General features: G+C 34.2%; 2 protein-coding genes across 4 annotated transcripts; both read left to right on the forward strand.

Annotated features, from left to right (window-relative positions):
* Positions 1-1,469: 1,469 nt before the first annotated feature.
* Positions 1,470-7,259, forward strand: LOC110790478 (WRKY transcription factor 72A-like). The gene is made up of 5 exons (XM_021995269.2): positions 1,470-1,750; positions 1,833-1,943; positions 3,793-4,389; positions 4,534-4,647; positions 6,149-7,259. Exons 1-5 carry the CDS (start codon positions 1,586-1,588, stop codon positions 7,133-7,135), a joined length of 1,974 nt encoding a protein of 657 aa, XP_021850961.2. The 5' UTR covers positions 1,470-1,585; the 3' UTR covers positions 7,136-7,259.
* A 2,153-nt stretch (positions 7,260-9,412) lies between these two features.
* On the forward strand, positions 9,413-15,288 carry LOC110790503 (ubiquitin-conjugating enzyme E2 2). 3 transcript variants are annotated; one of them, XM_021995292.2, is made up of 6 exons: positions 9,413-9,611; positions 10,238-10,371; positions 10,476-10,501; positions 13,857-13,946; positions 14,044-14,132; positions 14,781-15,288. In XM_021995292.2, exons 2-6 carry the CDS (start codon positions 10,247-10,249, stop codon positions 14,907-14,909), a joined length of 459 nt encoding a protein of 152 aa, XP_021850984.1. In that variant the 5' UTR covers positions 9,413-9,611; positions 10,238-10,246; the 3' UTR covers positions 14,910-15,288. The 3 variants fall into 3 exon arrangements, with proteins under 3 accessions (XP_021850984.1, XP_056684449.1, XP_056684448.1); XM_056828471.1 differs by having other exon boundaries at positions 9,455-9,611; positions 10,223-10,371; XM_056828470.1 differs by having other exon boundaries at positions 9,457-9,615.
* The last annotated feature ends 209 nt before the right edge of the window (positions 15,289-15,497 follow it).

Raw genomic sequence — 15,497 nt, forward strand, 5'->3', positions numbered from 1 at the left:
TTGACCTGAGAAATTAATATTCCGACCTCCTTCTCCCTCGGCCGCATGTGACCTCTGTATTGTACGAAACTTCAACGCTCTCCCTAAACAAAAGTCTCCTCTTTGTACCACTCTTTTTATTTATATTTTTATAACCAAATTTTCAGCTGACAAAATTTCAACTCTTGATGTAAATGATAGAATTTTATGTTAATTTATCTTTAATTATTATTGTTGAATTGGACTTGAATAATTTTCTTATAGTTAAAAGAATGTTAATATATCTTGCTAATACACCATTCAATTTTTATTTTTTTAATAGTATGAGCATCTTATTGATCGATATGAAACTTTAAAACCTACAAAAGTCAACAACGAGAACATGATGTAGTTGTACATACAAGTACACAACGTAACGTTACCACTTACCAAGCCCTAGCCCTAGCCCTCTATGGTGAAAGACGTAAAAATGTTGTTTCTCGTTAAACTTTGGGGGGGAAAGCGTAATATCTGTTTTCTAACTAATACAATAAATTACCAATGATGTCATGGCCTAGTGGTTAAGACTAAGATCCTGTGTACAATAGGTCTCAGGTTCGAATCCCCCTGCCCCCATTTGTAATTTATATTGCCCTAGTGGCTCATTCGCACCAAAAAAAAAAAAAAAACTAATACAATAAATTAGTGAATGTAAAAGAGATTGATTTAGATAATCAATTTACTACTCTTGCACTTTATATTAATTTTATTTTTAAAAGAGGAAAACAATTTGTAATTAATTCGTCCTTTGGAAATGGAAAAATTTGGTTTAACAAATGAAATAATTATACATTGAAATATAACTAATTACTACTCCCTCCGCTCCTTTTTGTTCTATACGTGTTCTATTCAGTGAGTCGTTTTTATTCTTTACATACATTGAAATGTTTTTCTTTTATATTATCACATAAATGTCTTTATATTCTGTCAAAAATTGCTTCAAATGATTATTTTAGCTAATTAAATTCATTGGGGCATTCAGTTATCTCACACACTATATTTTTTCTTTAATTATGGCATTAAATGTTTCACATTTTCTCAATGTCAGATTTTGAATAAAAGTGAAAACATTATAAATACACGTAATTTGCATTATTTAAATTAAAAATAGAAGGAATCTCAATACACATTAATTAGCCGTTAAATCGCGTGCATCGTATCAAACTTTAGAAAAAAAAAAGGAAAAAAAAGAAACTGACGGAGGGAATAGTAATTAAAATCTAACAAAAAAAAAGATCAAATTGGAAGGAAAATTTTCAAAGGCATTGAACTCATATAATACTACAACTATATATGCTTGAAAATGTTGAATAGGGTAATTAAATAGTAAATTAATTAACTCGATCATAGTTGCAAGTTTTTAATTAAGTTGTAATTAATTACAACTTAGAAATTAAAAAACAGTTGAAGTCAAACAGTTGAGGCTCCCTTGCTTAGCTTGCCTTCTCTAATTTAAAGAGACTGTTACAAACACACAATTTGCATCAGTTTGAACAAGGAAACAAACAAAAAACAAAAAAATCCCGAAGAGAGACCGGTCATATCTCGATCGATCTCTAAGCAAGATATGACGAGTATGGAGCAAAAACATCAACAAGGAGGAGGAACCTGCAACTCTACTCATGATCAAGAAGGAAACTTCAAGGAAGAAGATAAAGATGGTAATAATCGTCGTAAAATGGTTGAATCATCATCGTCTCCTACTACTAGTTTCATCAATGAAACGCATAAGGTGCGTATAAATAGACTACTTAATTAGGTGTTGTTGATTAATCTTGAATTAATAATTATGGTTTTAATTTGTACGATTGCAGAATGGAGTTGAGGATAATAACAAGGATGATGATGATGGCCATGGGGATGGAAATTTGATACAACATACGGCGGCTGACCAAAATTACAAGGAAACCGACGTTTGTAAACAGGTAATTAATTCATTGACTATCATCGCATAATTGTGATTTACTACGTATTGTATTTGTGATTTTACTTACAAATGTACATACAAATTTATTCATTCTATTGACATAATTTACGACCGATTATCAAATCCGTTGCTATTATATGACTTCTATAGTATGGGTTAGGCCCTGTTCGGCAAAAGTAGCGGTAGCGGGTAGCGGTTGAGTAGCGGGTAGCGGTGAATAATAGTGGGTAACGATTAGCTGTCAAAGTAGCGGGTAACTAATATGTGTGTTCGGTAAAAGTAGTGGTTGATATTATAAAATAAAATAAAAATTGAAATATTATTTAAAACTTTAATATAAATTGCCAAACGCTACCCGCTACTTTAAACACTACTAATTTTAACGTTTGATAAAATTAAGCTACTCAACCGCTACCTCTACCGCTAAACGCTACCTAAACCGCTACCTCGCCAAACACTTACAAATTTTACAAGTAGCGTCTTGACTCGATCAAAACGCTACCCGCTACCTCAAACGCTACCGCCAAATTAAACACGCCCTAAACAAAAAGAAAGGTTATGAAGCAGTACTGCGCACAATAACGGTTCTTAATTATGCCTAGGTGGGCCCGACTTCGAAATGAAAAAAAATATGTAAAGTGTTTTTTAGTTCTGCCTCCCTAAAATTTGAATATAGTTGTATAAATTTTATATTATATTACTTAATTTTTCTACTGATCCTCCTCATAAAATTGTTCAAGATCCGCTACTGACTACGGATTATTAGCTTACTATGGGTTAAATCTATCTTGACTCTTGAACATGATTCTCTCCTGTTTTATAGATAGACAGTAATTATCTCCTTAGATATTGTTATATTAATCTACTCATTTATTAGGAATTCCCATTTATTTATTATCCATATTCCTATATTTAATTTCTGGTACTCATCAATATCGATGTCTCATCTTCTAACTTACCAAGTACGTAATACTCCGTACGAACTACTCGTAGTAAATTATTTTACTCCATATTATCTAATCTAATCTACTTAGAATAAAAAAAAAATCTAATCTAATCTACTCTTATTTATTAGCTTTCTTAGTCTAATAATTAAAATTAAGGGTCTAGTATAATAAGTCATAGGTTCGAATCTTCTATCCTCATTATAATTCATTATTGCATTTGTAGCTCATTTGAACAACAAAAAGAATCATTTATTGGGTGAGAAAGGGATGAGTAATTCAGCCTTAAAAAATAAGGAGTAGGGAAAATATATGGTACGTACTTAGAAAATATAAGGAGTATTACGTAGTACAAAAATAACTTTGTTTTACTAAAGAGAAATAGTAAGAAATGTCCTATGTGTCAAAAAAAAAAAAACCCTAGTAGGAATGATTTTTTAAAAATAAAATAAAATATCGGTAAAGTTAAAAAAAAGAAGTTAACTTCTTATAAAGTACATAAAATAGAATAACTTCTTCCTAATATTTTAAGTTAAATGAGTTTGTGATTTTTTAATATGGTGTCTAAATACAAATGAATGGGTGAAAATTTGTAAAGAAAAACAAATGTTTAGTACTGAACAAACATTATCATGGCCATTATATATATTAGGAGTGTAAACATTAGAATTTCCTTACAAAATTGCATAAATTTTAATTCCAGTATTAATATCCGTTATCATGTATCAGATGGACCGTTTATAAGGATTTTCTTAGTATAGAAAATCATCGTTACTTTAAATTCTCTTTCGAGAGAAGGGTATCCTAATTACAAACTCTTCCTTGTACCTCTTTAAAAAAAAGATATAAAATTGTAAATATTGCATAGTTAAGCTGAATTACTTATTTTGCATGAATATATAGGGCAAGGAACTTGAGTCAACAAAAGCTGAAATGGGTGAAGTAATGGAAGAAAACCAGAGACTTAAGCAATACCTAGACCAAGCCATGAAGGATTATCAAACATTACAGAAGAAATTCCATGAAATCTCTCAACACGATTCGAAACAACAACTCATCAAAGATGATCATAACCAAATGGAAGCTCCCCCTCTTATAATTCGACCTTTAATTAGTGATGAAGATGGTGAAGAAGCTGAGCTTGTTTCCCTTAGTCTAGGCCGATCTTCGAGTCTTGATTCCAAAAAGGGAAAGCCAAGTTCATCACCAAGCAAATTACCAACAAATCATAACAATAATGATGATGATGATAAGGAAGCAAATGAGAGAAGCTTGGATCTTGGATTAGAGTGCAACTTTAAGGGTTCGAGTACGATAGATCACGACCAACAAACCCTAATGACTGGTTCGAGTGTTGATGAGCATAGCCTCGACGAGACGAAAGACGGGGAAGCTCTTAAGAATAGTAATGGTAATAGTAATGGAGTTGATGAAGTGGTTCATCAACCTCCTGTGAAGAAGGCTAGAGTTTCTGTAAGAGTTCGATGTGACACCCCTACTGTAAGTGCATGGCCCTGTTCTATACAGTTTCTCACTTTTGCATTATGCGCGATCTTCAATGCACTTCTTTGACCGTTAATTAATAATATATCATGCTAGCTAGTTGATCGATATAATGAAATGGTTGCTAATTAAATTGTGCAGATGAATGATGGATGCCAATGGAGGAAGTATGGGCAGAAGATTGCCAAGGGAAATCCGTGCCCTAGAGCGTACTATCGTTGCACCGTTGCACCATCTTGTCCAGTAAGGAAACAGGTATGGACTTTGGAGTACATGTAATTTGCAAGTGTTACAAAAAATAATTGTTATACTTCCTCTGTTCGCTTTTAGATGAAATGTTTGACTTTTAATCCATTTTGACTGTATATGTCGTTAACTGTTGCATTAATGTTTAATGTAATATGTATTGACTAGTGTGCCTAATTGAAACATGTCACCTAAAGAGAAACAAATGAAGTACAATATGAAAGTATATGAATCATTGCTACTTTTTTTCGCTTCATTTTTTTAACTAAGTTCAATTATATATTGCATGTTGAGTAATGTGTGCGCACGACATGACACATTGTCAGGGTGATGATAAAGGTTGTAAAATTAGCGAAAATATTTATTTGCCGTAATCTTACATGTCAGAGTTTAATTGGTACATATAGGCGCCACGTAGGATATGCATCATCAGAATATTTTTACTATGAAAGTTTGTGAATAAGGTAGTCGATATAAAGAAGGAAACAAATCAGAATATTAATCCTACTTTTTTTTTGAAACATGTATAATAGGTTATATAAGTTAAATATTTTAGTATTCAATTTAAATCATAACACATAAACATGTTTTGTCATCATTGTGACACGACTGACCTTCATCAATCATTTATCTATTACTATATATTAAAAGAGACACCAGGAATGACACGTGTCACTTCCTGGTGCAATTTTTTCCCGCCAAAAGCCTATTTCCTAAAATATATCTAATTTATTTAGTTTTTAACAGTTTTTATAAATGATTTATGTATGGAAACAAAATATTGGCTTACTAAATAAGACAATAATAAATACCACATAATAACTTGATTAACATTATATTGAAATATTTTTGTCAAATCGGTATATCAATAATAGAAAATACATTTAGTCAATATTTTGATCAAATTAGCATATTATGCTTATAAAATATGTAATACGTAAAGTTTCACATCAAATGATTAAATATGAATATGTTCAAGATTTATTAATTATGCATTATGTTTAAGAGAAGAAATATTTTATACTCCCTCCGTCCCGGAATACTCGACCCGGTTTGACCGGCACAGAGTTTAAGGGACTTGAATTGACTTATTTAATTTAATAGGTAGTAGTTGATAGTGGGGTATTATTTTAATGTAGTTAGTAGGAGGTGGGTAAGAGGTGGGGTTAGAGGAGAGTGGGGGTTGAATTTTTAATTATTTTTTGTTTGGAGTAAGGGGTAGGTGGGTTAATAGGGGTGGAGTGAGAAATAATATAATATTGTTAGAATATTTCCATTTTTAGAAACATGTCAAGTATTAAGGGACGGCCCGATAAGGAAAACAGGTCAAGTATTCCGGGACAGAGGGAGTAAAAAATATGGTCAAACAATAATTTTAAAATATCTGTGCATGCACGGGACATAATCTAGTAGATAGATATATATATGAACCAATGTTACCTTTTATTATGTTTTTTCTTCATGTTTTCTAACTAAGGTAAATTATATTGCATGTTGTATCATGTTTTAGGTACAAAGATGTGCTGAAGACATGTCCATCTTAATCACCACATATGAAGGAGCACACAACCATCCCCTCCCAGTCTCAGCAAGTGCAATGGCTTCCACCACTTCGGCGGCCGCCTACATGTTAATGTCTAAATCCTCAACATCCTCGAATCCAGGACCGGACTCTTCCACGACAACACCCACCGGATCTGAGATCCACGGTGGCCATAAATTCGACATCCTCGATAACTCTAAACCGAACCCATTTTATTCACCTAATAATACATTTTACCCTACTCCTACACACCCAACAGTAACCCTAGACCTTACTTCTCCTTCTTCATCCACAAACCAATTCAACAAAGTATTAACTCCAAATCTAGGTACAAAATACTCTTCACCAACAAATCTTACCTTCAATTTTTCAGATAATAATAATAATAATAATCCCCTTTTATTCTCTTGGCCTAAAGGCTTACCTAGCTACAACACTCATCAACCTTACATCAACCAAACAAAGGACAATAATCCTCTAAACATTGGATCATTGAATGATAATAATACATATAATTACCATACTAATCTTCTACAAAAGAGTATTATTCCTCCTAATAACCGCGAATTCAATACTTTACCGGATACATTTGCTCAAGCAGCCAAAGTCCTTACTTCAGATCCAAACTTCCAATCAATTTTAACGGCTACTTTGTCATCCTTCATTAGTAACAACAATGGAATCGGCGAAAATAACAATGTACTACACCATGGAGGAGAACGTAACAACAACAACAACAACAACAACAACAACAACAACAACAACAACAACAACAACAACAACAACAACAACAACAACACTACTAGTTACGGCGATACTACCAAATGGGGTGGGTTTCATACATCTTCTACTACGAATTCGACGTTCCAATCGTCTTCATTGCCGCCTTTCTCTACTACTAAAAGGAAATCTCCTTCCCCTGATAATACAAAAACCACACAACTTGACCATTAGAATTAAAGCTATATATAGCTTATTGTAACATGTACTCTTAGATATATCAAGGCCAAGGATTGAATTGTATATAGTACATTGTTAGTGGTTAGTGAAATAATTTCTCCCTATCTAGGGTATTAAATTTCTTTGGTCTTTGTTATAACAGAAATAACAAAGATAATTACGAACGTAAATAAAGAACATAGAGAAGATAATTACGAACGTAAATAAAGAACATAGAGATTTAACGTGATTCACTAATAATGTGTTAGCTACGTCTATACGCTCAAGGGGGAGTTATTGATCTTAAGAAAAACATATTACAAAATACAACTATGACATAAAGAATTTATAGTATTGTTTCTAGATTGATGCGGAAAAGGCCTAAACAATCTTGTTCAGCATAAAATTGTCCTTTAGTGAAGACCCCTATCCACTAACCATTATACGGAGTATCCACTAACAATTATACAGAGTATTTGACAAATTGAAACAAAAAGCCACAACCTACATTAATTACTACGGTCACACTTATGCGGCCTATATCACCACCGTCGTGACACCACTTCCACCTACACCATAACTACTTACACCACCATGGGGGTGGGGAAATTCAATCCCAATTTAAGAAAACTAAAAGTCAAAGAAAACTAAAAGTTAAAGAAATTATCACATATGTAAACATTAATTAGTTTTTGAGCCCGTTCTATACCGTTCATAGAACGGGCGGTTGTATAATGGTTGTTCAGTTGTCTTTTAAAGTTTTAATTAGTGATGACTTGTGATTTTTGGTAATATATGAATTAAATAGAGATGTAATTGAAGTAGGGGTGGCAATGGATCGGAGGTGGATCGGGTGGAGATTCATCCGCCTCCATCCGTCAACTTTTCATCCATGATCCAACCCATCTGTCACTCCATTTACCCTCCATCCACATCCGACTCATCCACCATGCATCCGCGGATGAATTGGGTTGGTCGGATGATTAACGATAGTAATTAAAAGTATCGTCAACTTTATTTATAATATCAATCAATATAAAGTAATATGTGTTAATATAGTGGACAATGAATTATAATTTTGACATCTACATTATAAAATAACCGAAAACTAATAATAAAAAATTATTAGGTAATACATACATGATTCTATTAATAATTAAGTAATTGTAGTAAACAAAATTATTAATTTTAACGGATGGATGGATGGATCAAATGATGGATCGGGTGACGGGTTAAGCTCCACCCGAATCCAACCCGACCCATCACTCGATCCACGCGCCACCCGTTTAACATGCATCAGTGTTTTATCGGGTTTCAACCATATATTCGGTTCGGGTTGTTCGAATATCCGTCGGACTTTGATGAAATTGTCACCCCTAATTTGAAGGTTGAAAAAATATAAAAAATATATGTTGAGTTAATTAATATTGAATGTTAAAGGGGTGAAGTGGAGGAGATTAATGTGTATATTAGACTATTGATAATTTATGTTGAATAAGGAAGATGAAGTGGAAGAGGAGTTAATTTAAAGTTGTAAAACATAGAAACAATTAAAAAAAAACTAATAATGAATTAATGAATGAAATGAGAGATGACACATGGCTTCCAATAATCTATGGTGACACATGGCTTCCAATAATCTATGGTTATCCTTTTTAAATACTAGGTATAGATTTAAGAGTTACAATGTGAAATTCGAAATTTCGAAATCTCGTATCAAATGTGCAAAACCAAGTAAAACATATATTCAGATTTTCAATCAAACAACTTCAAAATTCAACAAACTCATCAACATCCTAAATCATTAGACAAACATTAATTAATACTCCCTCCGTCCCGGAATACTCGACCCGGTTTGACCGGCACAGAGTTTAAGAGACTTGAATTGACTTATTTAATTTAATAGGTAGTAGTTGATAGTGGGGTATTATTTTAATGTAGTTAGTGGAGGTGGGTTAAGAGGTGGGGTTAGGAGAGATTAGGGGTTGAATTTTTAATTATTTTTTGTATGGAGTAGGGGGTAGGTGGGTTAATATGGGTGGAGTGAGAAATAATATAATATTGTTAGAATATTTCCATTTTTAGAAACAGGTCAGTATTAAGGGACAACCCGATAAGAAAAATAGGTCAAGTATTCTGGGACGGAGGGAGTAATTAAGTAGCCAAATCATAGGAAGGTTAGAAGGTTGGGGAAAATATCCTTGTAGCTCGTTTATAAAAGTAATAATAATATAATAAGACTAAAAAAAGGCATATGAAAAATATCCAAACATCATCATCATCTTTGTTGATTAACAAAACAGCCAAACAGGCCCTACTTGATTAAGTAACCATTTTTTCATTATTCTGCTAAAAATATCATACCATCATCATTCTCTCCTTCACCAAACCAAACTATCTCATCATAAACCCTAACTTTTTTCTCTCTCATCCGTTTTTTCTTGACCAGAAGTCGTCAATTTGCAGAACATTTCTCTTCGATTCAATTGGAGTTAGTAATCTTCTCTCTTTCTCTCTCCTCTTTGCTTTCAATTTGTCAAAATTTACTTCAATTAACTGCTTGTACTGAATCCGTTGAAAACCGATCGTCTTTAATTTTCTTTTGATTTGCAATAATTTGTTTAATCTTGTGTTCTTGAGCTGTTTAGTGATGAATTTGTGCTGATATTTTATACATCAATAACTGGTTTTCCGTAATTTGACTGAAGTGGGATTTTAGGTTTTAGGGTTAAAATGAAATTGAATTTGCTAAACTGGTTGATGTTTTAGTTTCTTTTAGTGGAGATGTTTGGTTGTTCATGTGAGCTTCTGATTGGAAATTGTGTGATTGTGGAAATATGGGGATTTAGTTGATCATAATGGGTTGGAGAACTCCGGCGAGCTGATTTCCGGTCTTCTTTGACTACGTTGTTATTACAAGTAGTAATTGTGGGTGAGTGCTATTGTCGAAACAAGGATATCTTGGTGAGATGAATGGAATGAACCGACTGGGAGTAGGGTTTTCGTTTGTTTTTACTTGAAATTATAGAGTTATTGTTTAAATTTTGATGAATTACGAAGTACATAAGAAACTGTACCAATTGTACTCATTTTAGCTAATAGTATTGGTACTTTCAGGTAGTTACAATGTCTACTCCCTCAAGAAAGAGGCTCATGAGGGATTTTAAGAGGTTGCAACAAGACCCTCCTGCAGGAATTAGTGGAGCACCCCATGATAACAACATAATGTTTTGGAATGCTGTCATATTTGGGTAAGTATAGCCCATTTTATGTCTGTCTTAATATAGTGGTTATCTCTTATCCATACATAGATGTATAACAATCTTTCTCTTTTGTTTGTGGTTTGATTTTGCAGTCCAGATGATACTCCATGGGATGGAGGTGAGTAAGAATAAAAAACTCAATTTCAAGCTTCACTGCACCCCTCCCCCTCCCCTCCCCTCCCCTCCCCTCCCCAATGAATGTTTGAGATGATTTATGCTGAAGTGGTACATGTGGAGGTCTGAGTGTTGGTCTTGGCATACACTACTGTAGATGGTTCTTTTTTGCCTGTCACTGTTGACAATCAGTTGAGTCTCAGATCTTCATGATGACCATGTTCCCATGTGTATTGTTTAAGATTGTTATTGAAGACAAAGAAAAACAAAAATAATTTAATCACTCCATATATAAGAATGAGTGAATGGTAGCTTAACGAGGCTTAATATTCTTGTATGCATAGAGTTTCCTTTTAGGAATACCTTCCCTTCTAATCAAATAAAAGTTTAGAGGAGGGGGATAATTCAGCTAGTGAAAATGGATAGTTGAGGTGTGGATAGCATCATGATTTCATCACGCTTTAATGATATTAAAGCCTTCGCTAACATTCTTTAATGGCCTTTCCTTAACGCATCATTATTTTGTAAGTGAGTGATTTAAAATTTCGGGATCTATCATCCATAAGATGAAGAGCTTACCGAGATGCTTTCCTTAACGCAGGGATAAGTTTTCTGGTTGAAGTAGAAAGACTCTAGAATACTATATGATTGCAGATTGTCATTAAAGGTGAAATGAAAGTTTTCTAAAACAGTTGTTGAGATTTCGGTAACTGTGTATTCAGAGGATGATTGTGACTGAGATGTGTATATTGAGTTGAGTGGGTGTTTATATCAGAAAATATAGAATTCGTTAATAGATAGATTTGCTGTGGAATTAGAGTGGCAGCTATCAATATACGAGGATAAAATGAAGGAGAACCAACTGTTATTAGACGTGTCCATTGCGGACTTCAAGAGGCCTGGTTTAGATAACAGAGAGTTAGGCTGATGCAGTTTTTCAAAGAAGTTTGTGTAGGTCTGTTGCTGGAGCCTTGGAGAATCAAAAGAGAAGACGGTTTTTCTTACTTGTATTCCAAATGGGTGTTTATTATCCTTGGATTTGTTGTTGTCGTCTATGGAAGGATTCTTGGGTTAGGGAACGAACTGAGTATGGCAGTGCTCCAATTGGAGGAGCACATGTTGTTGGGGTGCCTTAATGTGCTAGGAAACTTGTTGTAGTGTGCATTCAGGGGCAAGTAAGCATGACACTTGGGTAGACAGAAGCTAGTGTTGTGTTCTGGGCTGTATAGGTGTAGCATTGGCAGCGGCAAGTAATCATGTAGTGTAGCAGCCATCTCATTTATTTAATAGTTATGTTAGTGTTAAGGAATCATTTATATATTGAGAAGTTAGTCGCTTTGTGTTAACCAAGATGCTTGCCTTTAGTAACTATCTGATAAGTTTAATTAGTTATGAATTCATTCAGCAGAAATACAGTCTGTTTTGACATTTCTTAAGTAATTTGACAGTAGTTCTCGCCTGAACCCACCGGCATTTATTGTTGAGATACTGAATATTGTGGTAAAAGTAAATGCATTTTAATTTCGAGATACTATTGGTGTAAAATGTGTTCTGATTAATTTGGAAAAAAAATATTGGTCAAATAGTTGAATTATATTTTAAAGACCAAAAAAGGTGTGTTGGGAATCTTACTGTGGGACAGAGGGGATATTCAATTGGAAGTACGCCCATGAATTTTTCACTTGGGGTATACCAGCTAAGTCCAAGTTTCCAACAGATTTCTGTAGCTGACTTATGTCTCTCCCTGCTGTGTCAGACATACTGGCAAAGTGGCAGATATGCTAATCCTCTGTAACAACTAGTTTTGCGCGTGTGGATAAGTGCCTAGGGAATTATGTTTTTCCACTTTGGCATATTCGTATTTGTGGAGATCTAGTAGTGCAAAATGGGTTTCCTTCGTGGTATTTCTAAATAATTATTGGACTGCATTTATTGTTTTTAATTTTCAAATGTATGGATCCGTTGTTCTCTGTTCTTTCTGGTGGTTTTCTTAAGGTAGAAGCAACTTATGTTTGGGGGAAAAGCAAAGTGACTTTTATTTTTCTTAGTATATACTTCGTATCTAGTATGCTGTGACAAAAAGGCTGAACTGATGGAGGTAGTTGAACATGACAGCTCTTTAAAATGAAAATAGAACCATAGTTTCTGAGTTTTTTGGGCTGTGGATTCTGTTGCTAACTGTTTTTCCGTAAAGTAGATCACAAATTTCTGAGTTTTCAAGTCAGCGGCAGTTCATAACAAGGGATCCTTGTAGTCTGGGTATTTTGGAAGAAATTATGGGGTTTGGCAATAAGTTGAATGAGCATAGGAATAATCATGACTTCAAAGGTTTCCCTATTGTAGGGTGGACACTTGAGAATTTCTTAGTTCTGTCCCTTGAAGATTTTATTAAGGAAGTTTAATATGGTATGGGGAATGTATTAGGGGCCAATAGGCCCATGAGCTTCATAGTTGCTCAGATAGTCAGATGGCTGTGCAGAAGAGATAGGTCAATGGGAACCAATATTTGAAGACTTGTTTACCTGTTCCCCATGTGTAAGGTACAGCTTCTCTGCTGAAAACAGTCTGTTCGCTGGATGGTAGTTCTCTTCATGAGGGAAAATGGCTTGGTTGGTTTGGGTAAAAGATACTCTTTGAAGAGCTTAGAAAGGAATAAATTGCTTTTGTATTTATGAGATCTGGTGGGAAAGAGATCAGAGCCGTTCAGGGGAGGATGAGACTCACCGGGCTATATATGGAAGGGTATTTCGGTTACTTGTGTATTAGATAGTCAACTCATATGTTCAGAAGGTAAAATTTGTTTGCCAGGTTGGAATTCCTTTCATCTTATAATTGATTACCCATTTTCTATTTGTTTCAGCTTAACTTTCTCCATCGTGTCAATCTTTTTCAATCTCTTTCCTTGTGGTTTCTTGCTTCTCTCTATCCCCTTCCTTACTTTAAATACTACTCTTAATCTCTGTGCCGATCCCAGGTGTGAACTTAATTAAGATACGTAGAGTATTTTAGTTCCATTTATTGTGATTTTACGGTATGTGGCCTCAGGAGCTGCCAGTAGAGCTGTGTGAATTTGTGCTGGAATTTCGGGGATTAAGAAGGGGTGGGATAAGTAATTACCCCTAAGTTGTGTGGAAGTTTTTATTCTAAAGAGCACATACATCGAGTCACACCGCTTTTCCCATTTTTGCTGCATTGGTGTGCATTTTGCATTTGAAAGAGCATATTCACCATTACAAGAAAACTTTTGAACTTGAAAGGTCATAATAGCAAAAAATAACTATTTGCTTTATGTAATGTCAGCACTTTACCGTTCTTTTGTAGTTTGAAATATCTCCACCTAAAGCTTCTGAGTTTTCCAGGTACGTTTAAGTTGGCGCTTCAGTTTACAGAGGATTACCCAAATAAGCCCCCAACTGTTCGTTTTGTTTCTAGAATGTTTCATCCTAATAGTAAGTATCCCGCCATTTTCCCTGTTCATTGATCATCTTTCATGCAGGTACCAAATTTATAATTGGCAATAACTTTATGTTCCTGTAATTTTTCCAGTATATGCTGATGGAAGTATCTGTTTGGACATCCTACAAAACCAGTGGAGTCCGATCTATGATGTTGCAGCTATTCTTACATCCATACAGGTTAGTTGTTATTTTAAATACATTTACAGTAGTAGTAATCAAATCCACCTTAACTATACCGTCATTTTACAGTGTTCTTAATGATGATGCAACAAGTTTGTCGCCTTCACATTATTGCCATGTTGATGTGGAAATTAGTAAATTGTTTGCTAGTATGTGCTGTAAGCCTGTAACCAATTCTTTATCGCTAATCTTATTTGAGTCCATCGGTGGGTATTAATCTAATTTTCAAAGTGTTTTGGTTCTTTAAACCTTTCCGCAGAAACTTTGTTTTTTGGTGCGGGTAGGGGAGGTTGAGGTGTAAAATTGAGACTTGAGAGTTTTACCCGGAAGGAGCTATAATAAACTAATATAGAAGCTATTGATTTTTAATAATAGTCCAAATCAGGTGTAGGTTCTAATATTTTGTGCTGGAATTATTAACCGAACCATGGATAGATTATAAATGATTTGAGCTTGATGCTAAAGTTTGAGACAGATATTTTTTCTGTTTGGCCTTCACAATGGTATAGCTAGAATTTGGCCTGCTCCCATCTTTAAGATGTTGGTTTTACAGATCTTTAGATGTGTCTCTATAAGATTATTGTCATCCGTTAATGGGTATTTTTTCTCTAACCAATACGGTAATGTTTTACCATATTACTGCAGTCACTGCTTTGCGATCCGAACCCCAACTCTCCTGCGAATTCAGAGGCTGCAAGGTTGTTTAGTGAGAACAAGAGAGAGTACAACCGTAGAGTCCGGGAAATCGTGGAGCAGAGCTGGACAGCAGATTAACATCATCCTCTGGTGCAACAGCAGCATTTAAAACGCTACGAGGCATGTTGCTATGGCTTCCATCTCTAATCTCAATGTATACATTTTAGAACAATGTGCATTCTTTTAACTTTACGCATTCTGTCAATCTGTGGATGTCTGCTTCGTTTATGTACAACTGTATACGAATGATCAAAGTGCTGCCCCTTGTTTGTATGATAATGGCGTTGAACAATGTCAATCTGCCGTATTTTCTAGATTGTCAAGTAAAATGGGTGTTAATTTTGAATACAAGAATCTTTGTCAAGTAAAAGATCTGAGATCTGAGATATTAAAGATATAGAAAAACATATTAGTGTGATATATTTTCCATAATGATAATAGGATGTGTTACGATATATGAGTAATTTTATCGTAATATAAATTGTAGAGGTAGAGTTGTATTTAAGTTATGTTTCCTATTATGAGTTGGAGTATTAGGAATTATTGTATTATATATATACGTTTAGAAGAATTGTTAATTTTCAATCAAAAAATTAGGGAAGTGTGATATATTTTCCAAATGAAGTGTACGGAAACGAACAACATCCTCTTTCCCGATGATTTGTT

The sequence above is a fragment of the Spinacia oleracea genome, chromosome 5, assembly GCF_020520425.1.
Source record: "Spinacia oleracea cultivar Varoflay chromosome 5, BTI_SOV_V1, whole genome shotgun sequence".
Taxonomy (NCBI): domain Eukaryota; kingdom Viridiplantae; phylum Streptophyta; class Magnoliopsida; order Caryophyllales; family Amaranthaceae; genus Spinacia; species Spinacia oleracea.